Source organism: Lynx canadensis, chromosome C1 (genome assembly GCF_007474595.2).
Source record: "Lynx canadensis isolate LIC74 chromosome C1, mLynCan4.pri.v2, whole genome shotgun sequence".
NCBI lineage: Eukaryota > Metazoa > Chordata > Mammalia > Carnivora > Felidae > Lynx > Lynx canadensis.
The window spans coordinates 23354631-23381855 of NC_044310.1; the positions used below are offsets into that span (position 1 = coordinate 23354631).

The 27225-nt window shown below is 43.9% G+C and overlaps 1 protein-coding gene across 4 annotated transcripts in view; it reads left to right on the forward strand.

Moving 5' to 3' along the window:
- ZCCHC17 (zinc finger CCHC-type containing 17) overlaps nucleotides 1-27225 on the forward strand; it is a 62191-nt gene that overhangs the window by 29750 nt on the left and 5216 nt on the right. For all 4 annotated transcript variants that reach the window (XR_003970767.1, XM_030324625.1, XM_030324626.1 and 1 more), the window contains 4 exons: nucleotides 1632-1732; nucleotides 3310-3401; nucleotides 11218-11318; nucleotides 13087-13232. Coding sequence is in view for 3 of the 4 variants with exons in the window: in XM_030324625.1 (XP_030180485.1) it covers nucleotides 1632-1732; nucleotides 3310-3401; nucleotides 11218-11318; nucleotides 13087-13232 (440 nt within the window). In the remaining variant the exon portion in view is untranslated. The remainder of the gene's footprint in view (nucleotides 1-1631; nucleotides 1733-3309; nucleotides 3402-11217; nucleotides 11319-13086; nucleotides 13233-27225) is intronic.

Below are 27225 nucleotides of genomic sequence, written 5' to 3' on the forward strand. Positions count from 1 at the left end.
GTCTCTCTCTGTTCCAAAAATAAATAAACGTTGAAAAAAAAATTTTTTTTAAATTATTTAATGACTATTATTTAACTTTTAATTTTTTTTTATATATATGAAATTTATTGACAAATTGGTTTCCATACAACACCCAGTGCTCATCCCAAAAGGTGCCCTCCTCAATACCCATCACCCACCGTCCACTTTTAATTTTTTTTAATGTTTATTTTTGAGAGAGAGTACGTGCGCACTCGCGTATGAGTGGGAGAGGGGCAGAGAGAGAGGGAGACAAAGGATCTGAAGCAGGCTCTGCATTAACAGCAGAGAGCCCGATGTAGGGCTTGAACTCACAAACCATGAGATCAGGACCTGAGCCAAAGTTGGACGCTTAACCACCTGAGCCATCCAGGTGCCCCTAACTTTTAACAAATTTTATTAAATATTTTTACCACTCTTGATAGTGATTGCTAAATGATTTCTAACATTTTATACTAGCCCTAGCAATATTTCTTACTTGACTATGCTCTCACCAGTGGGTATTGTTATTTTCTAAATATTTTGTTAATTTAATAGGTTAAAAATAGCACCTTGTTTAGATTTTTTTTCACTTATTTCTCATAATTATTTTCCATAATTGTAAATTAAATGGCTGCTTACTTTTCCATTTGGTTGATTTACCACGGTTTACCAAGCTAATCATTTAGGTTGCCTTATAGGTTTTTAAAAACTTTTCTAGATAATAATACTGCAGGTATTTTTCCATACCCACAGGTCTTTTGCCTTTATTGGGTTTTCTCTTTTGGAAAAATTCTAATGATGATATTCGTGCATCAAAGGTAAAAACATCTTGATGCCCTTGCTTTCAGAGACTTTCATTGACTTGTGTTTTTACTAGTGTAAGTGTGGTTATTGTATCACATGTTTGCTAACATTGAGCATTATTTTTTTAATTTATTTTTAAAAATGTATATTTAAAAAAAAATTTTTTTTTAACGTTTATTTATTTTTGAGACAGAGAGAAACAGAGCATGAACAGGGGAGGGTCAGAGAGAGGGAGACACAAAATCTGAAACAGGCTCCAGGCTCCGAGCTGTCAGCACAGAGCCCGACGCGGGGCTCGAACTCACGGACCGCGAGATCGTGACCTGAGCCAAAGTCGGCCGCTCAACCGACTGAGCCACCCAGGCGCCCCAAAAATGTATATTTTTGAGAGAGAAAGAGAGTGTGTGTGTGTGTGTGTGTGTGTGTGTGTGCGCGCGTGCGTGTGTGTGCATGCAAGTCGGGGAGTGTGTGTGTGTGCATGCAAGTCGGGGAGGGGCAGAGAGAGAGAGGACAGAAGATCCAAAGCGGGCTCTGTGCTGACAGCAGACAGCTCAATGTGGGACTCGAACTCAAAAACCTCGAGATCATGACCTGAGCTGAGGTTGGACCCTTAACCGACTGAGCCACTCAAGCGCCCCTGAGCATTATTTTTAAAGAATATTTGTTGATTAGCTACAAAACATGATCCCACATCGTCTTAATTTAAAGTTTTAAATTAACAGACATTTTGCAATGAATTCCCCACTCCCATTTTCTCCTTACCTTGTTATTTAGAGTATAAATACCAGATATACCCTGTGCTTTACTTCATTTCCTCTTGTGCCCAGGTTTGGTCCATCGAACTCACATGTCCTCCTGTCGCGTGGATAAGCCCTCTGAGATAGTAGATGTCGGGGACAAAGTGTGGGTGAAGCTTATTGGCCGAGAGGTAAGGTTCTGTGCAACTTTCATGTGGTGAGAAGGAATGAAGGAAAACTAGGGGCAAGATGGTGAATGTGTATATGTTATTAACTGTGGCGGATGATCTTATTTTTGAATCCTGCCGCTGAATTCTGTCCTGAATTGAAACCTTCTGGCCCGCTGTCCTGTAAACTCAGAAGGAACGTGGTATAAACTGTAATAAGAGTGGTGCAATAAGTACACATTTGTAAGACTTTCCTCCCTGAAGTTTATGCAAATGGCCGGTGGCAAGAAAAAAAAAAAACAGAAAAGAAAAGAACCAAAAAGAGAGAAGGCAGCTTAATTGCTGGGACGAGTCTTTATCAAACTTCAGAGAACAGCTGCCAGGTACACTTCAGTTTGGACCCAAACAAGGGCAGACACAGAGTTTACCATTATTGATCCTAACACCTGGCACCATGCAGTGTGAGGGAAGTGAGAAAAGTCTGAAGGACCCTGTTAACAGCAACTCCCTTGAGGGCATGTGGGCTGCGGGTGTGGGCAGCCTACAGGAGAAATGTGATCAGACGCTGAGACCTCCACCAGAGAACGGCCGGGGCAGATAGGGCTGAAAGAGACGCCGTTCAATAATGTTTGAGTGCTTCCATGTACTAGTCTGAGGGATATAAGAGCGAAGCAGACATAGGTGACATCAGCTGTTATGGAGCTTATACAGAATGTAACTGGAAGACACAAACATTAAAATGAGCAAGCATATGTATAAAATCATTGTAAGTTAGGGGTGCCTGGGTGGCTTAGGATCTGAGCCCTCTTCAGATCCTCTGTTCCACCGCCGCCCCTCCCCTGCTTGCACGTGTGTGCTCTGTCTCTCAAATAAATATAAGCATTTTTTTAAAAATTGGAAGTTCTAATAAGTGCTGTAATGGGCTCAGGCAGCGTCAGAGGTAGATTTAGTGGTCAGGCACAGGCTCTCTGAGGAAATGACACATGAGCTGAGACCTAAAGGGAAAGGCAGTGGCCACGTGAGAAGCTGGGATAAGCATGTTCGAGGCCAGAAGAGCAGCTGATGCAAAGACCCTGAAATTGAGAAGGGCTGCAAGGGTTGGAGGGAGCAAAAGACCAATGTGGCGAAAAGAAAAGAAAAGAGAAGAGAAGAGAAGAGAAGAGAAGAGAAGAGAAAAGAAAAAGATAGGTAGATGCTCTAGACCAAGTCCAAAGGAGGATCTAGTCTAGTCTGGAGTGTTTCAGAAACCCATTCTGGGCTCATGGATCTCTGAACTAATCATTATGCTGAACTTGAAAAATGGCTTTTATTTTTCTGCCTGGCTACCTCCACAGGCCTTGAATTTCTGAGCAGCCATTTCTGTCTTTCCTCCCCAGAGGAACAAAACTAAGGTAAAAACTGCTTCCTACAGTTATTCTGCCACAAGATCTATTTATTCTCATTAGTACTCCCAGTGTTCCCAGTACAGGACCTCAACCATTAGAGGAGCTCAGTGTTTGTTATGATGATAAAAGCTTTGATTCTCAGTTAGATAATTGGAGATCAGCAGTCTAAATGATGTACTCTTAACTTTTGGTGACTTTGCCTTTTGTCTTTTACAGATGAAAAATGATAGGATAAAAGTGTCCCTCTCCATGAAAGTCGTCAACCAAGGGACTGGGAAAGACCTTGACCCCAACAACGTTATCATTGAGTAGGTAAAAGGTTTGGAAAGGCTAAAATCCTTCTGCTTCTCAAATTAAAGAATGCTGTAGTGAATCAGACTGACCTGGGAACTCTACCATATATAGTCTCTGATATTGAGGAGTTAAGTAGCCTTGGTGATATTTGGATTTAGAGGTCTGAAGTGTAGGTCACACTGTGCTGTATAGAGTTCGAGGATGGAATGCTAACATGCCAAGCTCCTAGCACAGAAGTGCTCCATCAGTGGTTTTGTTTCCTTCCCCTTATTCTTTCTGCTTTATCCCTTTAACCAGTCAGCCAACAAGCATTCATGAAGCACCTGTTCCTTGTCTCCTAGCACTGGGGCTCAAAGAAGACAGAGACCATGTGGGAGGGTAGGGTAATCTAGAAGCAACACATCTTGGGATAACTGTGTTCTGAACACCACATCTTAGTTTTATTGGCTCTTCGGACCTTTCATTTAGGAATGGAAAATTTGCTATCCATGTAGGCTAATGTCTGGTGATACAAGGGAATTTGCTATCTGTCTCAAAGTCTTTCCTGAATATATGCCGGTGGGATTTCTGATTAGAGGTTCCTAGTTCCCTAAGGTTCCCTGAAGGGTTTATGAACTGTTTCCAGTATTTCAGAAAGCCAGCCAAATCATGCATTTACCTTCAGGTTAACCATACGTTAGAGCACCTGGGTGGTTCAGTTGGTTGAATGTCTGACTCTTGATTTTGGCTCAGGTCCTGATCCTGGGGTTGTGGGATCGAGCCCTGCATCAGGCTCTGCGCTGATCTTGGCGCCTACTTGGGATTCTCTCTCTCTCTTCCTCTGCCCCTCTACCCCACTTGCACACACGCTCTCTCTAAAGAAAAAAAAAATTATTTTATTGCTTTTGATACTGTTAAAATAGCACATTGTTTATCTCAGGCTAATCGGGTGCTCTCAGTGGAGTTATGTTATTGATTTAAAAAATAAGAAAAAAATAAATGTTTGTGTGGGATCTTGGTGGGGAAAAGTTTGGAAACCTGTGTTTATAGTTCTAAGCAAAATCAGTTTGATGTTTATTTTGGAGAGAGAGAGACACACAGAGCACGAGTGGGGGAGGGGCAGAAAGAGAGGGAGACACAGAATCTGAAGCAGGCTCCACGCTCCAAGCTGTCAACACAGAGCCCCATGTGGGGCTTGAACTCACGAACTATGAGATCATGACCTGAGCTGAAGTCAGGTGCTTAACCACCTGAGCCACCCACCCACACGTCCCATAAGCAAAATCAGTTTGGATACATAAGAATTTTACCTAAAAGGGAAGGAATTGATTTTTATTGGATACATATTATGTGCCGGGCATTATGCAAGGCAGTTTACATACATTTGTGTATCTGATTCTCCTAATAACCTCCAAATGAGTATTATCTTCATTTTACTTTTTATTCCTAGTTGGGGGGGGGGGTGTTTTTTTTTAAGATTTTATTTTTAAGCAATCTCCACACCTATTGTGGGGCTTGAACTTACAACCCTGAGATCAAGAGTCACATGCTCCATTCACTGAGCCAGCCTGGTGCCCCTGGATTCCTAACTTTGAACTTAATGCTTGGTGATAAATAATTTGCCTGTGGTTAGTAGCAAATTATAGTGGGTCAAGGACCTGAATCTAGGTTTCCTTGACATTAAGGCTAATGCCTGTTTTTGACACATGATGCTTCTAGCTGTTGCATGTGACTTAAGAGTTTTTCCATGTTTCTATAGTTTTGTCTCCAAATATTGACATTTGTAAGTCTGATTATTGACAGAATACTTTTTGGTTACAGTAGAAATGTTTTATAACTCAGAGCTCAGTAAGGTTATTTTAAGTTTGGCATTTACTTGGTTTTGGGGGTGTCCATGTTTCTGTGTGTAGGCTATTTCTAGTAATAACCAAGTGGCCGAACAGTAACTTGTAAACTATTTCTAGAATTGCATCCAGGAAAGAAGCATGGTATAGTGGACTGATAAGAGGTTTTAGAGTTCTACGTAAAGCAGAAAGAGTCCTAGTTCTGCTATTAGCTGATGTATGGCCTTGAACAGACCACCTTGAGTCTCTGAACCTCAGCTTCTTCACTATCAGTTGGAGAGAATGACACCTACATCTCAGAAATGATGGAATGATCTCGATACAGTCTTGTTTGTAAAGAGCCAGATTAGCATCTAGTTTACAGTAGAAACTTAACAGATGGTGGCTACTTGTAGTTACTGGTTTTTAAAAAAATTTTTTTTAATGTTTATTTATTTTTGAGAAAGAGAGAGAGATAGAGTGTGAGCAGAGTAAGGGCAGAGAGAGAGGGAGACAGAATCCGAAGCAGGCTCCAGGCTCTGCACTGTCAGCACAGAACCTGATGTGGGGCTCGAACTCATGAAAGAGATCATGACCTGAGCCAAAGTCAGATGCTCAACGGACTGAGCCACCCAGGCACCCCTCTTTAATCTTGTTTAATCTTTATTTTTGAGACAGAGACAGAGTGAGAGCAGGGAAGGGACAGAGAGAGAGGGAGACACAGAATCTGAAGTAGGCTCCAGGCTCTGAGCTGACAGCACAGACCCCAATGCAGGGCTCGAACTCACAAGCCGTGAGATCATGACCTGAGCTGACGTCCGCCACTCAAGTGCCTGAGCCACCCAGGCACCCCATTGTAGTTATTGTTTTCAAAGATCTCATTTTTCTCTTTGGTTAGCACACCTTTTCTTTTGAAAGAAGATGTAAGACCCAGGAGAACAGGGGTTGCACCTCTTTCTTATCTCCCATCTTGCCTGATGTGTATCTCTCATTTAGCTGGGGCTTTCTTTTACTCATTTATTCAACAATTATCTTAGAGGTTCGTGTTCTACATTAGGTGCAGTGGCAATACCAAGGTTTCTGCCTAAGGGCCTTAGAGCCTAGTGTAATGAGATCATTATGCAAATAACTTTAATAGAAGGCAAGTGGGATAAATGCCAAAAGAATGGATTAAAGGAAGAATTCTAGGAATTAGCTTAAAGAGGACAAGTTAGTTTCAGTCCCTGATGGTTAGAAGAGAGGTTGCATTTGAGCTAGGTCTAGAAGAATGGATACAATTTTGTCAGGCAGCAGGGAAGGGAGTGCTATTCCATATAGAAGAAAGGGGTTAAGGAAAGGCATGAGACAGGAAAACACAGGGCACATTTAGGAGTCTTGTTTAAGAAAAGAGGGGGGTCCAGCCACTCTGGAAGCAGTATGGAGGTTCCTCAAAAAATTAAAAATAGAACTACCCTACGACCCAGCAATTGCACTACTAGGCATTTATCCATGGGATACAGGCGTGCTGTTTCGAAGGGACACGTGCACCCCAATGTTTATAGCAGCACTATCGACAATAGCCAAAGTATGGAAAGAGTCCAAATGTGCATTGATGGATATATGTGGATATATATGGATATAGGTGATACACACACACACACACACACACACACACACACACACACACAAAATGGAGTATTACTCAGCAATCAAAAAGAATGAAATCTTGCCATTTGCAACTGCATGGATGGAACTAGAGTGTATTATGCTAAGCGAAATTAGTCGGAGAAAGACAAATATCATATGACTTCACTCATATGAGGACTGTAAGACACAGAACAGATGAACATAAGGGAAGGGAAGCAAAAATAATATAGAAGCGGAGGGGGACAAAGAGACTCTCAAATATGGAGAACAAACAGAGGGTTACTGGAGGGATTGTGGGAGGGGGGATGGGCTAAATGGGTGAGGGGCACTAAGGAATCTACACCTGAAATCATTGTTGCACTATATGCTAACTAATTTGGATGTAAATTAAAAAAAAAGAGGGGGGGGTGTGGTCAAGGTCTAGAATGTAGGGCTTAAAAGGTATGTTGGGGTCAGATTGTAGAGAGCTTTGACTTGACTATCAGCCAAAGAGTAGTATTAATTTTCTTAAAGCCTTTGAGGAGGAGTAGAGGCACCTGATCAGATTAATCTCCCCTTATGTCCCATTCTCTGACCTTGCCTTCTTATGCTCAGTGTCCTCGTGCTGTCTCCAGCCACCCAGTCTGTCAGCTGCCTTTTGTTTTTCATCAATATATGTCTTACATTTCGTCCCTTCAGTCCCAGAGTGTTAAAGTGAATCTGTAAATGGAAAGGGTGAAAGACAGTTTCCAGGTAGGTTTAGCCAGTATAGCATAGTCTTTTAGAGGAGTATTTATGGGGGACAGCTGCGTGGGTCAGTCTGTTAAGCATCTGACTCTTGATTTTGGCTCAGGTCGTGATCACACGGTTTGTGAGTTTGAGCCCTGCGTGGGGCTCCGCACTGACCGTGCAGAACCTACTTGAGATTCTCTCTCTCTCCCCCTCTCTGCCCCTTCGCTCATGCTTTCTCTCTCTCTCAAAATAAATAAATAAACTTAAAAAAAAAAAAAGAGTATTTATGGTTCACCACTGTAGTTACCCGTGTGTATGTCTCCCTCTGCTGCTAGTCTGTTAGCTCCTTGAGGAGAAGGACCATGTTCTGTCATTTTAACGTACTTATATCCCTAGTACTCGCACCAATGCCTACCACTTAATAGTTGAACTGAAAAAAAGAAAGTTTAATTCAACTATGTGCACTGGATGGATTGGAGGAGGAAACTTGGAGGCAGGGAGACCCGTGAGGGGATTATTACCATTTAGATGTGATGTAGTTAGAAGCCTAAAGCAGCGCGATGACAGTGAGCACAGAAAGGGAGATGTGGTAAATGACACGTTTGTTGGATTGAGTATTAAGTGGGACTTACGTTTGGCTTGTAGTGTGTTAGGACCCACAGAATATTGGAATTGATTATAATGAGGATTTGTTTAAGCTGCAGCTCATAATCACTTGAAACTCAGCTCCGCAGATAAGGACATCTGAACGCCATGAAGTGTGTGACTTTCTCAAGTTACGTCCCCAAGATCCTGCCCTGGTTTTTAAGAAAAATGAGTTTTATTGTGGGAAGAATACTTACCATGAGATCTACCCTCTTAACAAAATCTTAAGTGTACTTACGGTATTGTTTACTAGGTACGGTGTTGTACAGCAGGGCTCTAGAACTTAGTTCATCTTGTTTAACTGAAACTTTATGCCTCTTGACAAGTAACTCCCATTTCTCTCTCTACTCACCTCACCTTTTTTTTTTTTTTTTAAATAAGTGTTTATCCATTTTTGAGACAGAAAGTGTGAGTGGGGAAGGGCAGGGGAGGCAGAGCTTCCAAAGCGGGCTCTGTGCTGAGATCTTGCACGGAGATCTGCGTAGAGATCTTGATGTGGGGCTCAAACTTACGAACCGTGAGATCATGACCGAAGTCATGACGCTCAACCAACTGAGCCACCCAGGTACCCGTTTTTGTTTTTGTTTTTTTAAAGATTTTATTTTTTTAAGTAATCCCCACACCCAGCATGGGGCTTGAACTCACAACCCCAAGCTCAAGAGTCACATGCTCCACCCACTAAGCCAGCCAGGTGTCCCCTCACCTTGGTTTCTGTTACTCAAGCTTTACTCTTTGAAAGGACCCTCTCCCATGACCCATGCTAGACAGTGACCCCCTATTCTTTGAGTAAGATTATCCTAGGGCAAAAGCTGGGGATTTGAGCAGACATTTTCAGAACTTATGACGCTTGTCTGCACTGTCCCACTAGGGAGCCACTAAGTTACGTATGGTTATTTAAATGTAAGTTAAAATTAAATAAAATTTAGTATCTAATTCGTCAGTTACACTAACCACATTTTAAGTGCTCAGTAGCCACAGATATAAATATTAGTCAGCAGTACAGACATAAACTTGGAGAACTTGTCCATCATTGCATTCTGTGGGACAGCGGTATGCTAGAGAACATGCTTGCTGTTCAGATATCGGGAAAAGTCAGACATGGACTTTATCTTTGAAGTCCTGCTCGGGGTAGGAGGGTGAGCCACAATGTAAACAAATGTAACAAAATGATCAGAGAGTCAACTGGTGTGGGAGCACAGAAGAGTCATTAACTCTGCCTGTGGTAGCAGGGAACATGTTAGAGAAGATGTGTGTGAGCTGAACTGAAGAATGACCAGGACAGAATACGGAGTATCTCGGTCTTTTCTGTTTCCTCTCTTGAGCCTGCGTATCCCGTGAAACTGTGAACTAAAATATGTGAGGTGGGCAGTTTTGTTCTGCTTTGATATGGTCATCCTGCATTTCTCTGGGTGAGGGGGTGTTTTTGGCAAAATATTTCTGGTTTTGCTGGACTCTCTAGAGACCTGGAGAATAGTTGGAAAAGCTTAGGTGAAGTCAGTGTTCAAAGTTAAAGAGGTTTAGGTAAAGAAAAAACATTTGGGGTCAAGACCACAGAAATTTCAGCATTCACTCATTGATGTGGTCACTTGCTAAGCCTTGGGCTAAGGTGCTGGGAGAACAAAGACAAGTAAGGTGTTGTAGAAAGGGCTCACAGTCCAGAGAAGAAACGTCAGGGCATCAGGCTATAAAGTGTGATGTGCCATGGGACTGAAGTGTGTTTGACTACAGTTTGAGTTTGAAAGAAAGAGTGATCGAGGGTAACACTGCGATCGAACATTCCCGAGTGCCCACTCTGTGCAGGTACTGTGTGTTACAGTAAAGGTCAAAGAAAGCCATGACAGCTGGTAGGAGTGTAATTGGTAAACGCCACAGAAAACCGGCCGGCAGTGTCTGCTACAGCTGATGCCCTACAGCCCAGTATACTGTTCCTCTGCTCCCTGCAAGTAGGCATTTCCCAACAGAAATGCGTATATATCTGTTCACTGAAGGACGTGCTAGAAAGTTCACAGAAGCACTGTTCCTGATAGAGACTACTCAGATACCTCTCGACAGCTAAATACTTTGCAGCAGTGAGAATTGGTGACGCATAAGTGCACACAGCAATACAGATGAATCTCCCGAGCAAGTGAAAGAAGCCAAACAGAGAAGCGTCCGTACTCTAGGATTCCCTTCACATAATTTACAAAAATCCATGAAACTATGCTGTTAGAAATGAGAGTAGCAGTTACCCTTGGGGGAGGCATGGTGACTAACGGGGCTTTGGAGGTGCTGGCCGCCTTCTGTTTCCTTGTCTGAATCCTGGTTTCCTAGGTGTGTCCAGATCGTGAAAGCCGGTCAAGCTGTATGCTTATGAACGCCTTTTTGCACATATACGTTAGTAGTACCTTTAGAACTTTTAAGAAGCGCTACAGGAACGTGAACAAAGAGATGAATTCTGGCTGAGGGCTCGAGAGAAGACCTGATAGAAGGAGAGATGGTCATTGACTGAGCCTTGAGATGTTTGGGGGTGGTGAGGTGGGAGGAGAGAAGGGAGGCAGCATTTCAGGGGGAGGGAACTGGCCAGGTGAGGGCAGCGAACCATCTGGAGAAGGCAAACTAAACCTGTTTGGCTAGAGCATCTCGTACAAGTAAAGAAGGGGCCAGAGAAGCAGGTTAGAGCCAGACTGGGAAAGGCCTCAAGCACCAAAGTAAGGGATTTGGACCTGATTTTTTAGGAAGCCTTTGGAGGTCTTTTAAACCCCAGGAGTGACCTTGTCAGGGTTATAGGGGGCTTAGTGAGGTGAGTAATCACAGCTTTATCCTCTGTGCTTCGGTGAGCTGAAGTTGTCTCATTCATAATTATTAATTCAGAGCCTGTCCTGAATGAAAAAAATCATCTGTTTCATGGCGCTGCTTTCGCTACTTGTCTCCTCACGCACGACGCTTTTCCTTCTTTTTTCCTTCTACCTGCCAAAAAACAAAACAAAAACCAGTATACGGCATTACCTTCTAGTATCTCTGGCACATCTCTTAAGAGGGCCGTCAGTCAGTGTCCTTTTCGTTACAGGCAGGAAGAGAGGCGGAGGCGGTCCTTCCAGGATTACACTGGGCAGAAGATCACCCTCGAGGCTGTCCTGAACACCACCTGCAAGAAGTGTGGCTGTAAAGGTAAGGTGAAGCTTCTGCCGTGCCAGTCCTCCTCTCCTTGTGATGGCCCCTTACTGGATGCGGGAGGCCGCCTGGTTTGCGTGTGGCTCACCCTGCTTTTTAGTCTGGCGATGGCCTCACCTGCTCCTGCTGTTATTCCTACTAGACTCTCACCAGAGTTCGTGCTCTTCGTGTTTCCTTTTCGGAATGCTGGCCCCGCTGAATACTATACTGTCACCCCGCTCCCCCTCTTCACGGCTGATGCCCTGTCCAGGCAAGGTCCCCATGTACTACGCCAGGAGGGGGGAGAGTGTTGGATTATGGTGAGCACTGTAAAGTTTTACCTCCAAGGACCATTATTATTCTGCAGAAACGAAGTGACTTGGAAATATATTCCTCAAGGATCCAAGTCAAACCCTTTCTTGCTCCCCTCTTTATCTCTTTAACTTCAGAGTTCCAAATACAGTACCCTTTGAGTAATAAAGAACACAGGCTGGCCTCTTCCTTGAAGCTGCCTCCTCAGGTTTCTTCTAGTCTTACTCGGGTGTTAAAGAGCTCACTCAGCCTGACTTCCCTCTCCAGAGCTATCATGAGAGGGACTGCCAGCGTCTCATTTCAGAGTGACCTCAATTTGTCACCCCATCTCCCTTGCCTTCCTTTTACCCTTCTCTCTTGAATTTTCTATAGCAGATTTGTGCCCCGATTGTTGTGGTGGGGTTTAAGCCCCTACTTACCATTAATGTAGAGGGAGGAAGGGAAAAATGACATTGAAAGAATACCTTCTCAGGGGACTTGTGGGAATAGTCCAGATATTTGGAAAACTGAATGCTGTATTCCCCTTGCAGGCACCATCCAGCTTCTGGATTCAGAGTTGCAAAGTAGTTGACACAGAGCTTTTTGATGATCTCATGGGATCATCTGTGCCCCCGAAACAGGGTCTGTAGCAAGCTTGGACAAAACCAGCTCCGTGGCAGCTGTTAAAGGGCCCCCTGACGGCACATTAGGCTCCGGGGGAGTGGGGTTCTCTTACCTTCGGCTTGCGTCCTCCAGGTGTTACGCGGGGCAGAGAATATAACACGCGGAATTGGGCCCAGTCAGCAGAGACCCAAGGTGGTCGGTCTTGGTGCAGCCAGAAGGGCACAGCGCAGGGAGGCAGGAACCTGGGGTAACTTTTAGCTCCGCTGCTGTCTTTGTGACGTTGAGCTGCTTCTCTACTCTGGGCCTTTATATCCTCTGCACATGCGGTGTTGGATCTGATGAGCTCTAAGGCCCTTGCCAGACCTGACCGTCTGGATGTTGAGTGCCCCCAGGCGACTGCCTGTCTCCGTGTGTTAGCTCGGAGGCGAATGCCACCTTCCTGCCGGCTGCCTGAGAGCTGTCTTCCTGTTGGGCTTGGCCTGCCACTCAGCTCCCTCTGCTAAGCATTCTCTCTGGAGCAGCCTTTGGATGTCAGGAGTAAGTTCCAAATAGATCTTCAAAAATAACTAAGCCCCATTGCTAGTGGAAGGAAGCACAGACCTGCTTCCTCATCTCCTTTGCCACGTCCACAGGAGTGCCAGCGGTTCCCCCGGCTCTAGGACCAGATGCTGGCCTGACTCTGGCTGCGTGAGCGATGCCATCTTGAGGCGCCAGAAAAATCTGCTCTGAACCCAGCAGCCGCTCTGAGCTGAGGAACTCAGTCATACCTCCTGGACCAGCTAGCCCCTTTCAGGAGCCTCTGGGGAAGGTCCACAGGCTGAGCGGAGAGGCTCCTTCTCCCCTCCTTACCTCTTCTGCCTCTCCTCTGCAGGCCACTTTGCAAAGGATTGTTTTATGCAACCAGGAGGGACCAAATATTCTCTGATACCAGATGAGGAAGAGGAGAAGGAAGAGGCAAAGTCAGCAGAGTTTGAGAAGCCTGACCCCACAAGGAATTCTTCTAGAAAAAGAAAGAAGGTGAGGGCTGTCTTTCATTTTATTTACCATACATTTTTGAGTTGTAAAATGAAAATGTACCTTCTGCAGAAATTTTAGAAATCCCGAAAAACATAAAGAATATTATGATCTCCTGTAATCTTTTTGCTGGGTAATGATAAATAGATAGCTACATCTACATTTAAACACAGAATGACGGTCGTACTCAGTCTAGTTTATATTCTACTTTTTTCATTATACTTATCAAAATCATTTTCTCGTATTTTTAAGTGTTCTTCAAAAACTTGATTTGAGAGCCACATATGATGCTCTACCCTATGTCTGTATGATGGCTTATTTAATAATTTTTCTTTGGTTGGATATTTTATTACTTCCAACCTAAACCTTTGGCCACATCTCTTAATGTTTTCTTTGGATGAATTCCTAAATAAGATTACTGAGTTAAGGCCTTGAGGCTCTTGATACATTGTATCACATTGTCTTTCCAGATCCTACTTAACCTTTCAGTGGTAGGTAAGAGGTCCTGTCTCACTGAGTTCTGTCTCCCATGTACTACTTATCACAGAACAATTCATAAAACAGACACTATTGTGGTGCAGGAAGAACCAGTTCATTTGTCGCATGCCACACAGGGGACGAAAAAAAACTATGCTGTAATTTGGTAAGGAAATAGTTCTCATATTGTTTAATAATTTTCTAATTGTGGCCAGTTACTGGGTTTTGGTTTTGGTTTTGGTTTTTCACAGCTTCAGCAAGCTTTTGTGGAGCGGTCTTTTTGTTCCAGGTAATACAACCCTAGGAATACAAAAACTGCCCTCAGTGGCATTACTTACAAATTAGGTATTACTTCCTTTTTGTAGGTGAGGAAAAGGTCTATTGTACCATTGTAAGAGTTAGTCAAGTGTATGAATAATATAATTCACTGCCCTGCATATTTTCTCCATGGGTGATCACATCCCTCCTAAGACTTTAACTGCCTTGATGACTCTCGCATCCCTAACTACTATCCCATGGGTACCTCAAACTTGGGCTCGGAGTCCATCATACCCAGGTTTGAGGCCCTCTGTGCTGCATACCACCTGTGTGGGTTTGGGCTAACTTCACTTCCTTAATTTTCAACGTAGGATTTTTGTGCTCCTTGATGACAGTGTTCTTTGCAAACGGATGCCCCAGCTCTCCAGAATAGATAGATAGCACTGACAGGTGCTCAATTAATGTTGGCTGTCATGACTAACATTCTTCTTCGGCCCTCCTCCCTACACACGCACGCACGCACACACACACACACACGACCCACCACTATAGAAACAACCCAAATCCCTTGTTTCTGTCCTTCCATCTTGTATTACTTGGTTTTTTTTTTATTATTATTATTTTTTAACGTTTTTATTTATTTTTGAGACAGAGAGAGACAGAGCATGAACAGGGGGGAGAGTCAGAGAGAGAGGGAGACTCAGAATCTGAAACAGGCTCCAGGCTCTGAGCTGTCAGCACAGAGCCCGACGCGGGGCTCGAACCCACGAACTGCAAGATCGTGACCTGAGCCGAAGTCGGACGCTCAGCCGACTGAGCCACCCAGGCGCCCCTTGTATTACTTGTTTTAATGACAGCAGTAACCTGCCAGAAAGAAACCACCGTGTCATTTAATTTCCTCTCCTTTCCATCCCACATATAGTCAGTCACCAAGTCCTGTCGGTGGCACCTTCCAAATATTCAGTTCTCCTTCTTTCTCCCGCTGCCTCTGCCACGTGCACATTCCCTCCCGGCTCTCACAGCCTAGGGAGATTTTATTTGCCCTTCGCCTCTTAGTTCCAAGTTCCCAGGCTTAGGTCTAGACATCTGATTTTTTTTTAAGCGTCTCCTTATTTCCCTCACTGCTTGATTCTTTTCATTGTTATGCTTTTTTGCCCTGTGCTTTCACTCTCAATAATGGGGTGCTCCAAGGTTGTCTTGTTACTCCCTCTTCTATTCTCTACCTCCTCTCTGGGTAATCTCACCCCATCCTGTGGTTTTGAATCCTATTTATATGCTAATAATCCCCAATTAAGTATTTGTATCCTTATTTTTGTCTAGATCTGTAATTCTGTCCCTGACTTTTTCTTTGGAACTTCACATTTGGAAATCCAGCTGTCTAGGGCCATCTGGGCAGCTCAGTCAATTAAGCGTAGACTCTTAATTTCAGCTCAGGTCATGATCTCATGGTTCATGGGTCCGAGCCCCACATCAGGCTCTGTGCTGACAGCGGATCCTGCTTGGGATTCTCTCTCTCCATCTCCCTCTGCCCCTCTCCTACCCTCTTCCTCTTTCTCTCAGAATAAATACACTTAAAAAGAAATTTAACTGCCCACTTAACATCTCCATCTAATTGTCAAGTTTGCATCAGGCTTAACATACCCAAAACTCTTTTTTTATTTATTTGGGGGGTGGGGCACAAGTGAGCAAGGGGCAGAGAGAGAGAGACAGTCCCACAAGGGGCAGAGAAAAAGCGAGAAGCCGGGCTCACCCAAAGCAGGGCTCAAGCTCATCCAAAATAGGGCTCATACTCACCCGAAGTGGGGCTCGTGCTCACCCGATGTGGGACTCCAACTCAGGAACCGTGAGATTGTGACCTGAGTCGAAGTCAGGTGCTTAACGACTGAGCCGCCCAGGCGTCCCACCCCAAAACTCTTGTATTTTCTACCCAGAGCTGCTCTTTCCACATTCTGCCTTATCTCCGTGAATAGATCACCACTCACCGAGTTCCTCAAGGCAAAATCTGCAGCCTTTGGATTTGGTGTTAATGTTGTTTTCTTTAAATTGTGGTAAAATATCCATTACATAAATTTTACCATCTTCACCATTTAAAAAAATTTTTTTTTTTAAGTTTTATTAAGTAATCTCTACACCCAGTGTGGGGCTCGAACTCAGGACCCCGAGATCAAGAGTCACATGCTCTTGCCACTTTGCCAGCCAGGCGCCCGCCGCCTTAGCCATGTTTAAGCGTACAGTTCTTTGGCATTAAGTGCAGATGGTTGTCCTCACCGGCACCCATCTCCAGAACCATTCATTTTGCACAGCTGAGACTCTGTACCCATTAAACGCTAACTCCTCATTCTCCCCGCCCGGCACCTGGGAACCACCGTCCTGTTGTCAACTGAGAAAAGGGGCAAAACTGAAAAAGAGCAAAATCCTTTATTTGGGGTCTCAGAATTGCAATCTGGGGAGCACAGATTTTGGAATAACCAGAGAAGTGTCCCACTCATCTAGGGAAAGCAGGGTTTTTTATGAGAGAGATGGAAATGGGGTAATTACATGATTTAGGTAAAGAAGAGAAGAAAAGAAAGACCCAGCTAGTTGGGGGTTGACCGCTTGAGCCACTTCTGATGACTCTCTTATTGATTATTTGACTTGCGCTATCAAACGAAACTGGCCCTGGTATGTATTAATTAACTTTACTGTCCTCATATGATCCGAATACCAGTTGCCGCGTTGAAATTTTATGAGCAACCGCCTGTAAGACAATTGACGTTCTGTCCCAGTTCAAGCGTTCATCAGTTTGGGAAGGAAAAAAGAGCTTCAAAATGGAGTCTCTTATGTCCAGAAATGTCATACAATTCCATAGCACTTTCTGTCCCTAAGAATTAGACTACCGTAGGTGCCTCAGGTAAGTGCAATAACACAGTACCTGTCTTTTTGTGACTGGCTTATTTGACTTAATAAATTTTCCTGAGGGGTCATCCATGTTATAGCATGGGTCACTTTCCTTACGTTTTAAGACTGAATAATGTTTCATCGTGTATATATACTACATTTTGTTTATTCATTTTGTTACTGGCTTTGGGTTGCTTCTACTGTTTGGCTATTGTGAATAATGCTGCTATGAACATAGTTGTACGGATATTTCTTCAAGGCCTGCTTTCAGTTCCTTTGCGTATATACCCAGAATTGGAGTTGCAGGATTAGTGGGTAATTCTGTTTAGATTTTTTTTTTTTTTTTTTTTTTTTTAAGGAACGACCGTACGGTTTTTCACAGTGACTGTATCATTTCACATTCCTACCAGTAGTGCACAAGGGTTCCATCAGGGTGTAGCATTTGGTGATTGTCATTTAGGTAAAAGTAGATGATGGTGTTGTTCAGTTCAGTTCTTCCGTGTCTTTTCTCGTTTTTTTCTCATTAAGAGAGGGTTGTTAAGATATCCAATCAGACCATGTGTCTTCCTACTTAAAATCCTTCAGTGATTTTCCACTGTACTTAAAATAAAATCCAAACTGCCTCCTTGAAAGCAAACTGTCTAACCCCACAGCTACTGCTTTTAGCAGGCAGTGAATTATATCTAGCTAAAGCATTGTTTCATCTCTTGATGTATTTTTATTTTGAGAGAGAATGTGCACAAGTGGGGGAAGGGCAGAGAGAAGGAGACAGAATCCCAAGCAGACTCTGCACCACCAGCCCAGAACCAGATGTGGGGCTGGATCTCACGACCCCGTAAGATCATGACCTGAGCTGAAATCGAGAGTCAAGATGCTTAACCGACTGAGCCACCCAGATGCCCCTATGTATTTATTTTTATAGTTCCCTTCTACTTACAGCAAGGGATGCAGGCTTTCTATTTATAGTTATTGTTATAAAGTTTCCCTTTTAAGTAAAACTTTTTTGTTGTTGTTGTTTTTAAAGTAAAACTTCTTAAAGTAAAAAGAAAAGTAATAACATTTTAAAATTTTAAGTAAAAAATTAGCAGTTTGTAAACACATGGAATAAAAATTGTGGTCATATTGTAGGAATGACTGGCACTTGGAAAACACTGATTTAGAACTGTGGAGATATTTTTCTGTTCAGTACTGTTCTCCTGTGAACCAAAGAAATAGAAACTTACAAAAGCCCCTGCTTGCAGCACAGTCTTCTCGGAGCCTCTGCAAACCTTCAGCACTGCCACGTTTAGCCTTGCTCCCTCACAGAGGCAACCCCAGACCCATCCTGTCTGCAGTATTGCTGATTTTTTAACGCAGGGCTTGGCCTTACATAGCTTTGTTTTTCATGCTAGTGTTTCCAGAGCCTTCTTCACAGAGGTCTGAGGACTTGATTTAAAGAGGGAGGGGGGGGGCACCTGGGTGGCTAAGTTGGTTAAGCATCCGACTTCAGTTCAAGTCATGATCTCACAGTCCATGAGTTCGAGCCCCGAGTCGGGCTCTGTGCTGACAACTCAGAGCCTGGAGCCTGCTTCAGATTCTGTGTCTCCCTCTCTCTCTGCCCCTCCCCTGCTCATGCTCTGTCTCTCTCTGTCCCAAAAATAAATAAACGTTGAAAAAAAAAATTTTTTTTTTTAAATTTTTTTTTTCAACGTTTATTTATTTTTGGGACAGAGAGAGACAGAGCATGAACGGGCGAGGGGCAGAGAGAGAGGGAGACACAGAATCGGAAACAGGCTCCAGGCTCTGAGCCATCAGCCCAGAGCCCGACGCGGGGCTCGAACTCACGGACCGCGAGATCGTGACCTGGCTGAAGTCGGACGCTTAACCGACTGCGCCACCCAGGCGCCCCAAAAAAAAAATTTATAAAAAGAGGGAAAAGGGAAGTTTCCACTATTTTATAACATTATTCTTAATGTTGCAATAAGAATATTACGTGTACAGATAAGAATATGAAATGTACAACAAAAGAAAAGAAAGGCAACCCATAACCACACTCCTTTGCCAGAATTGATATTTAAAAAAAAATTTTTTTAAGTTTATTTATTTTGAGAGAAAGGTGTGCATGCATGAGCGGGGGAGGGTCAGAGAGAGGGGGAGAGAATCCCAAGCAGGCTCCACGCTACCAGCACAGAGCCCGACGTGGGGCTCGACCTCACAAATCATGAGGTCGAAATTGAGAGTCAGTCGCTCAGTGGACTGAGCCACCCAGGCACCCCCAGAATATGTATTATTGTGGCACACTGCTTCTGTTTTCAGATGCCTGTTTTACCTACACGTAATAAACATGTATGTAGTTTTGTTTCCTGCTCTTTTTACTTTGCCATAAGCATCTTTCCATTTTTGTCACATGGTCTCATGATGCTCGTTTGCAGTGCTATACAATATCAGGTGAATGTGGAGGGATTTGTGGAGGCAGTAAAGAGTGGCACTTTAGAACCTGGGCTGTGAGACAGATTGCCCAGGTTCCAATCTTAGCTTAGCCACGTTCTCACTGTGGAACTTAGACTAATTACTACTAACCTTCTCTGAACACTGTTTGTTTTTAATGTTTATTTTTGAGAGAGAGAGAGAGAGCACGAGCAAGAGAGAGGCAGAGAGAGACGGAGACACAGAATATGAAGCAGACTCCAGGCTCTGGGCTGTCAGCACAGAGCTGGAGGCAGGGCTTGAACTCACAAGCTGTGAGTTCATGACCTGATCCAAAGTCCATGCTTAATCGACTGAGCCACCCATGTGTCCCGCTATGGGAATAATAAGCATCTCCTTCATAAGGTTGTTAGGATGAGGTAATGCATGTAAAACTCTGAGCACAGAGGGCGGCATACAGCCCAGCCCAGTGCATGTCAGCCATGAGTAGCTGGTGCTTCAAAATAGAGGCTTTGTGGTCAGAGACTAGGTTCAAGTAGACTAGGTTCAGGGAGTTTGTTACATTTTCTGGATATCAATCCCTGATTAGATACAGGACTTCTTACAAATACTTCTTTCATTATCTGAATTGCATTTTCATTCTATTGATAGTGTCCTGTTTTTTATTCCATATTTACATTTAAAAAAAACTCGTGGTGAAAACACACTTAAAACTTCCCATGTTAGTCACTTTTAAGTGTATGGTTTTTTGTGACAGTGTTAAGTACATTCACATGATTTTGTGTGTGTTTATTTTGAGAGAGAAAGAGGGGCAGAGAGAGAGGGAGAGAGAGAGAATCTCAAGCAGGTGCAGAGTAAAATCTCATGAACTGAACCAGGAGATCATGACCTGAGCCAAAATCAGAGTTGGACGCTTAACTGACTGAGCCACCCAGGCACCCTGTGATTATGTTTTGATGCACAAAAATGTTTATCTTGATGAAGCCCAGCATACGTATTTTTTACTTTCGTGTCACATGCTTTTGGTGTCACACTCAAGAAACCACTGTCATAGCCAGTGTTACGAAGCTTTTCTTCTCCGTTTTCTTCTAAGAGTTTTATAGTTTTAACTCATACATTTATTTAGGTCTTTGATCCATCTTGAGGGTTTTTTTGGTATATGGTGTGGCTCCAAATTCATTTTTTTTTTTTTTTTTGCATGTGCATCTCCAATTTTCCCAGCACCAGTTTTTGAAAAGACTATCCTTTCCCCATTGATTTATCTTGGCATCATCGTTGAAAATCATTTAACTGTATATGTGAGGGTTTATTTAGTTCTGGCTCTCTACGCTATTCCATGGGTCTGTATGTCTGTCTTTAGTGCCACATGATTTTCATTACTCTAACTTTGTGGTAAGTTTTGGAATCAGGATACGTCAGTCCCCCAACTTGGTTCTTCTTTTTCAAGATTATTTTGACTATTTGTGATCGCTTGAGATTCCATATGGACTTTAGGATGGATTTTTTTATTTCTACGAAAAATGTTACTGGGATTTTGATAGGGTTGCATCAGATCTGTGGATCGCTTTGTGTAGTATTGACATCTTAACCATGTTAAGTCTCGCAATCCATGAACATGGGTGTTTTTCCATTTATTTGTGGTGTTCTTAATTTCTTTCAGCAGCACTTTGTACTTTTCAGGTTATAGGTCTTTTTGCCTCCTTGGTTAAGTTTATTCTTTTTGATGCTATTGTCAGTGAAATTGTTTTCTTAATTTCCATTTTGGATTGCTCATTGTTAGTGTATAGAAATGCAACTGATTTTTGGGTGTTGATTTTGTATTTCTGCAACTTTGCTGAATTCATTATTAGTTGTAAGAGTTGTTTCATGGAATCTTTAGGATTTTCTGCATTTAAGAACATGTCTACAAACAGGTCATTTAACTTCTTTTTTTTTTTTTTTTTTCAACGTTTATTTATTTTTGGGAGAGAGAGAGACAGAGCATGAACGGGGGAGGGGCAGAGAGAGAGGGAGACACAGAATCGGAAACAGGCTCCAGGCTCTGAGCCATCAGCCCAGAGCCCGACGCGGGGCTCGAACTCACGGACCGCGAGATCGTGACCTGGCTGAAGTCGGACGCTTAACCGACTGCGCCACCCAGGCGCCCCTCATTTAACTTCTTTAATAGAGCTTGATATTTGACTGCGATTCTACTTCTGTATTCCAAGGATTGTTCTTTCTCTTTTAACCTTTTAGTGTGTAAATGATATTGTCAGATTCCTAAAGTGGTTCTGTGGCTGTTTCACTTCTGTGGGTCTTTGGTTAAGTTGTTTTGCATTGCTTAATACATCTGGTACAATTAGTTTTTGCTCTGTTTCTTTTTTTTTTTTTTTTTTTTTAATTTACATCCAAATTAGCATATAGTGCAACAATGATTTCAGGAGTAGATTCCTTAGTGCCCCTTACCCATTTAGCCCATCCCCCCTCCCACAACCCCTCCAGCAACCCTCAGTTTGTTCTCCATATTTATGAGTCTCTTCTGTTTGGTCCCCCTCCCTGTTTTTATATTATTTTTGTTTCCCTTCCCTTACGTTCATCTGTTTTGTCTCTTAAAGTCCTCATATGAGTGAAGTCATATGATTTTTGTCTTTCTCTGACTGACGAATTTCACTTAGCCTAATACCCTCCAGTTCCATCCACATAGTTGCCAATGGCAACATTTCATTCTTTTTGATTGCCAAGCAATACTCCATTATATATATACATATACATACACACACACACACACACACACACACACACACACACACACACCGTATCTTCTTTATCCACTCATTCATCAATGGACATTCGGGCTCTTTCCATACTTTGGCTATTGTTGATAGTGCTGCTATAAACACGGGGGTGCACGTGTCCCTTCGAAACAGCACACCTGTATCCCGTGGATAAATGCCTAGTAGTGCAATTGTTGGGTCATAGGGTAGTTAGTTCTATTTTTAGTTTTTTTGAGGAACCTCCATACTGGTTTCCAGAGTGGCTGCACCAGCTTGCATTCCCAAGTTTTTGCTTTGTTTCTAAAGCTGCTTCGAAATGTGTATTTCATTTCATCAAAAACAGTTATTAAGGATCAGCTAGGTGTGAGGCTCTTTATGACCTGGTTAGTCAACCCATTATCCTACCCTCCACCTCACTTAGTAGAGGAATGGTCTGATGAACAATGACAGTAATAATCATCATATCTCGTTATTTTTTCAAGTACCTTTGTGTATTTGAACTTCATCAGTCATTTTTGATTAAAAAGTGCTCTAGAGAATTGAAACTGTGAAAACTCCCCCCACCCGTTTCTACGAAGATCTCATCTAGTGTTGTCTTTTCACCTCCTTGTTAATCCCTTCATTATCTTTTATGCTTTGTATTTCTTTAGGGCTGACAGTTTATAAAATATCCTCATGTTTTTTATTTTGTTTTATCCTTATCACTCCTGTGAAGTGGCCAGAGTAGGTACTACAGTTCCATTTTACATGGAAAATGGAGAGGAAGAGAAGCTGTCTCCCCTAAAGCACACGGCTACCACAGATGGACCTACAGTAAGAACCAGGCCTTTGGATTGCACACCCTGTGTTCTTTTTTATACCCTGCACGTCAACCACTAATTCAGTTAGCACTCTCTTTATTTACTCAGCAAATACGTATTGAGTGCCTTATACATGTCATTGTGTGTTGCTAGGAGCTCGACTTATCAGGACTCGTAAGGTCACTTTTTTGCTAGTTTTGCTCTGTCACCAGCTATCCCTTAGCAACCATTTGACGTTATCTATTGATCTGTTTTCTCATGTGGATCTATTTCTTTCTGTTCACAAGCATAAATCAAGATTCTAGGCCTCCTGTGTTTCCTTTTACCTTCTAGATCTTTTTTTTTTAATACTTTTAAAAATGTCCTTAAGTAATCTCTAAAACCAACGTGGGGTTCCAACTCACAACCCCAAGATTGGACGTCACAAGCGCGAGCCAGGCTCCCCTACCCTCCAAACCTTTGATTCCAACAGGAGATTGACTTTCCTTACCAGCGAACACTTCTACTTGCGATGCAAGTTTTGGGGGTGTGACAGTGGCAGATTCAGATACCTGTCGCAGACTAGTTGGCTCTGGGAACCAAATGTGGGACCAGGTAGAGTCACCTGAAGGGAAATGCCTTTAGCAGTCCATGCTGCTGAATAAATTAGTGGGTAGCGGGAGTGCCTAGTGGGTGGAAGGCCTAGGCAACGGGCAAGTCACATGATATAAAGGTTATACACGACAGCTACACCCAACGGCTAATAGCAGAAGGAGAAAGATAAGCACCCAAGGTATTTCTGGGGACGAAGGACAGGCACCCACTCCAAGGAGGGGTGGTTATTGGATCCCATAGAAATCCAGCAACAGGAAATGAAGTGTGGTTGGACCACTCAGAACTGGAACCAGAAAGTCAGAAATAGGCTATTGGATTCTCATTTCTGCTTTTTTTCTTTCTTCTTTTTTTTGTTTTTTAATTATTTATTTATTTATTTATTTTGAGGGAGGGAGGGAAGGAAAGAGTGAGAGAGAGAGTGCACAAGCAGGGGAGAGGCAGAGAGACAGGGAAGAGAAGAATCCCAAGCAGGTTCCGTGCTTTCAGCATGGAGCCCTAAGGGGGGGGCGGGGGGGGGGGGGTAACTCACCAACTGTGAGATCATGACCTGAGCCGAAATCAAGGATTGGACACTTAACTGACAGAGCCTCCCAGGCACCCCTCATCTCTGCTTCTTTACTAGACTACTTCATTGTCCCACGTCTTTTTTGCAATCTGGTGAAGAGAATGTCTAACGCAAAGCTTCTCAGACAGGAGAAGGTGCTAGGCATGTTGGGAAACCAGAAAGTGGTCCAGGATAAAGGAAGGATGTCACCTGTTCCACATAATGCCTGGCATATAATAGGCATACGCTAGCTACCTTTGAATAGATAGATCGATAATCTCTGCTCTCAGTAGCTCTGTAGGTCCCTTGACTCAGTGAGACCTGCCCTTAGTTTGGAGCAAAGACTGACTCCTGTTGCTGTGCCAGTAGGTAATAATGAAGGGAACAGGGACAGGAGTATGAGAGCTTCCCAGCCCGGAGGCCCCCACCTCGTTTTATCAAACATACACACATTGGGGGGCGCCTGGGTGTCTCAGTCGGTTAAGCGGCCAACTTCAGCTCAAGTCATGATCTCGCGGTCTGTGGGTTTGAGTCGGGCTCTGTGCTGGCAACTCAGATCCTGGAGCCTGCTTCCGATTCTGTGTCTCCCTCCGCTGCTTGCTCTCTGTCTCTCTCTCAATAAAAACATTAAAATACACACATACACACACTGAATGCACACATTGTCCAAACATCTAGTATGCACTGGTTTAGTCCTATAAACCCATTCAGTACCATGACAATTTTTGTCCAAGTGTCTGAAAATTGTAAGTCATTTTTGTTGGGCATAATTAGAACAAGAGGAAACTGTGTGTTGAAAATGGAAATGGGATATGAAGTGGTTGGTAAAATAGGAATAGCGGTTTTTGTTGCAAAACCCTGGGTAATGTTTCCATGAACCTGCGGTCTATACGTTGCTGGCTTCTTTCACTTAACTGTATGCCACCGTGGATCTTTCTGAATCAGTACGATATTATGAGATAGCATGTGCCTTGAGGTAAGGCTGCCCACTAATTATAGTGACATTTAACTATATTTGATCCCCAGAATATAATTTTCTTTTGATGTGGCTACCGCAATTACTCTCTGCTGTACTGTATCCAGGAGAACAGAAATAGCAATGTCATTCCTTGGCTGCAGTGCTGGCTTTGTCCTCTTGTCCAGAGAACTTCTTCTGGTGCTCATCTGCGAGAGAGAGGTGGTTGCCAATCCTGGACCCATTCAGATAGAGCACAGAGAGCTGTCTAGGGTGGTCTACTCAAAAGCCTTGAGTGATTCATTCCCCTTCTATGGAATAAAGTCTGAGTTTGAGACTCTTCACAATCTGTCCAGCCTCCCAGCATCATCTCTGACCAGTTCCTTCCCACACACAACTGTTCTTTAACCTCATTCATTAAAAGAGCTTCTGTGTGCCAAGCTCTGTTCTAGTCACTGCAGGGACAGTAATGAACAAAACTGTAAGTCCCTGTCTTCACGGCACTTGCATTCCAACGGGGGTCACCGCCAATGAACTGGTAAGCAAACGCAGAGTTATACCAATATGCCAGGTAGTGCTAAGTGCTGTGGTGAAAAGCCTATTTGATTCTGAGAGAGAGGGAGTGCTGGAATGGGAGGATGGAGGAGAGGTGGCTCACCATCGCAGGCTGAGTGGTGAGGGCAGGCCTTTCTCAAAGCATCATCAGAGTGGGTATTTGGAGGAAGAGGGGAGGCAGGCCCCTCCGGTAAGTGGAAAGAGTATTTCAGCCAGTACAGTAGCCAGATGCTGGGGATGACCTGGCATGTGTAAAGAACAGTAAGGAGGCCAGAGTAGCCAGGGTGAAGCGAGGGAGAAGAGAGGAAGTTTGGGGAACCGGGTCATGGGGGGCCTCGTAGGAGAGCGTGAGGACTGCAGCTGTCCTAGTAGAGGGAGGCGGGTGTCGTCAGAGCTCTGCCTGGAGACACGACGTGATCTGGCTTGCCGTTGAGGAGAGTCATCCTGGCTGCTGTGTGGGGACTGGGCAGCGAGCTCGTTCGTCAGCAGACGGTATTCACAGTCCCCGTGAGAGGCGGTAGGGGTGGTGAGCAGGGAGTCGAGGTGGGGATGTATTTTGAAGGCAGAGTTGACAGAATTTGTTGACGGATTGGATGTGAGGTAGGGAAGAGACCAGTTGAAGAGCGCTCTAGAGGTTTTAGACTGAGTAACTGGAAGATTCGAGTTGAGAGGAGAAGGAATGCAGAAGTAAGTAGGGGAGTGGGGAGCAGTTGGGGTTTGGTTTGAGTTGCTACATACGACGGTGGGGAGGAAAGCTGGAGGGGGTGGCGTGAGGGCAGGGTGCGGCGGTAGTGACCCCAGCCAGGTACCCACGCGGACCCACCCACGGTAGGCGGTTGCATGTGTAGTTTGGAGTTCAGAGGAGAGGCCCAGGTAAGAGAGAGAAATGTGGGAGTCGGCGCATACAGACAGTGTTCACGTTCATATGTGAGATCACCTGGAGAATAAATCTAGGAAGGGGGCAGGTCTTTGAACACTGGAGTGTCCCAACTTTTAGGGGTTATGGAGGTGAGGACGAACTAGCAAAGGAGACTAAAAAGGAACAGCCAGCGAAGTTAGCGGACAAGTAAGAGAATGCGGTGGAAGTTAGTGAGGAGTATGTTCTAAGGAAGATGGAGTGTGTCAGATGCATCTGGTAGGTCAAGTAAATGAGGACCGTGAATTTGGCCACGTGGAGGTCGTTGGTAGCCCGGACAAGAGCTGTTTCAGTGGAGTGCCAGGATGACAGTGTGGTTAAAGTTGTTCGGAGGTTTTTGTTTTGTTTTTGTTTTTTTATTTTATTTATTTATTTATTTTTTTAACGTTTTTATTTATTTTTGGGACAGAGAGAGACAGAGCATGAACGGGGGAGGGGCAGAGAGAGAGGGAGACACAGAATCGGAAACAGGCTCCAGGCTCTGAGCCATCAGCCCAGAGCCTGACGCAGGGCTCGAACCCACGGACCGCGAGATCGTGACCTGGCTGAAGTCGGACGCTTAACCGACTGCGCCACCCAGGCGCCCCTGTTTTTGTTTTTTTAGAGACAGCATGAGCAAGTGGGGGAGGGGCAGAGGCGGGGAGAGAGAATCCCAAGTAGGCTCTGTGCTGAGCCCCAACTTGAGGCTGGATCTCACGACCATGAGATAATTAACCTGAGCCGAAATCAAGAGTCGGACGCCCATCTGACTGAGCCACCCAGGTGCTCCAGGAGGTTTTTGGTTTTTTTTTTTTTTTTAACTTTATTTATTTGTTTTGAGAGAGAGCATGTGAGCAGAGGAAGGGCAGAGAGAGAAAGAGA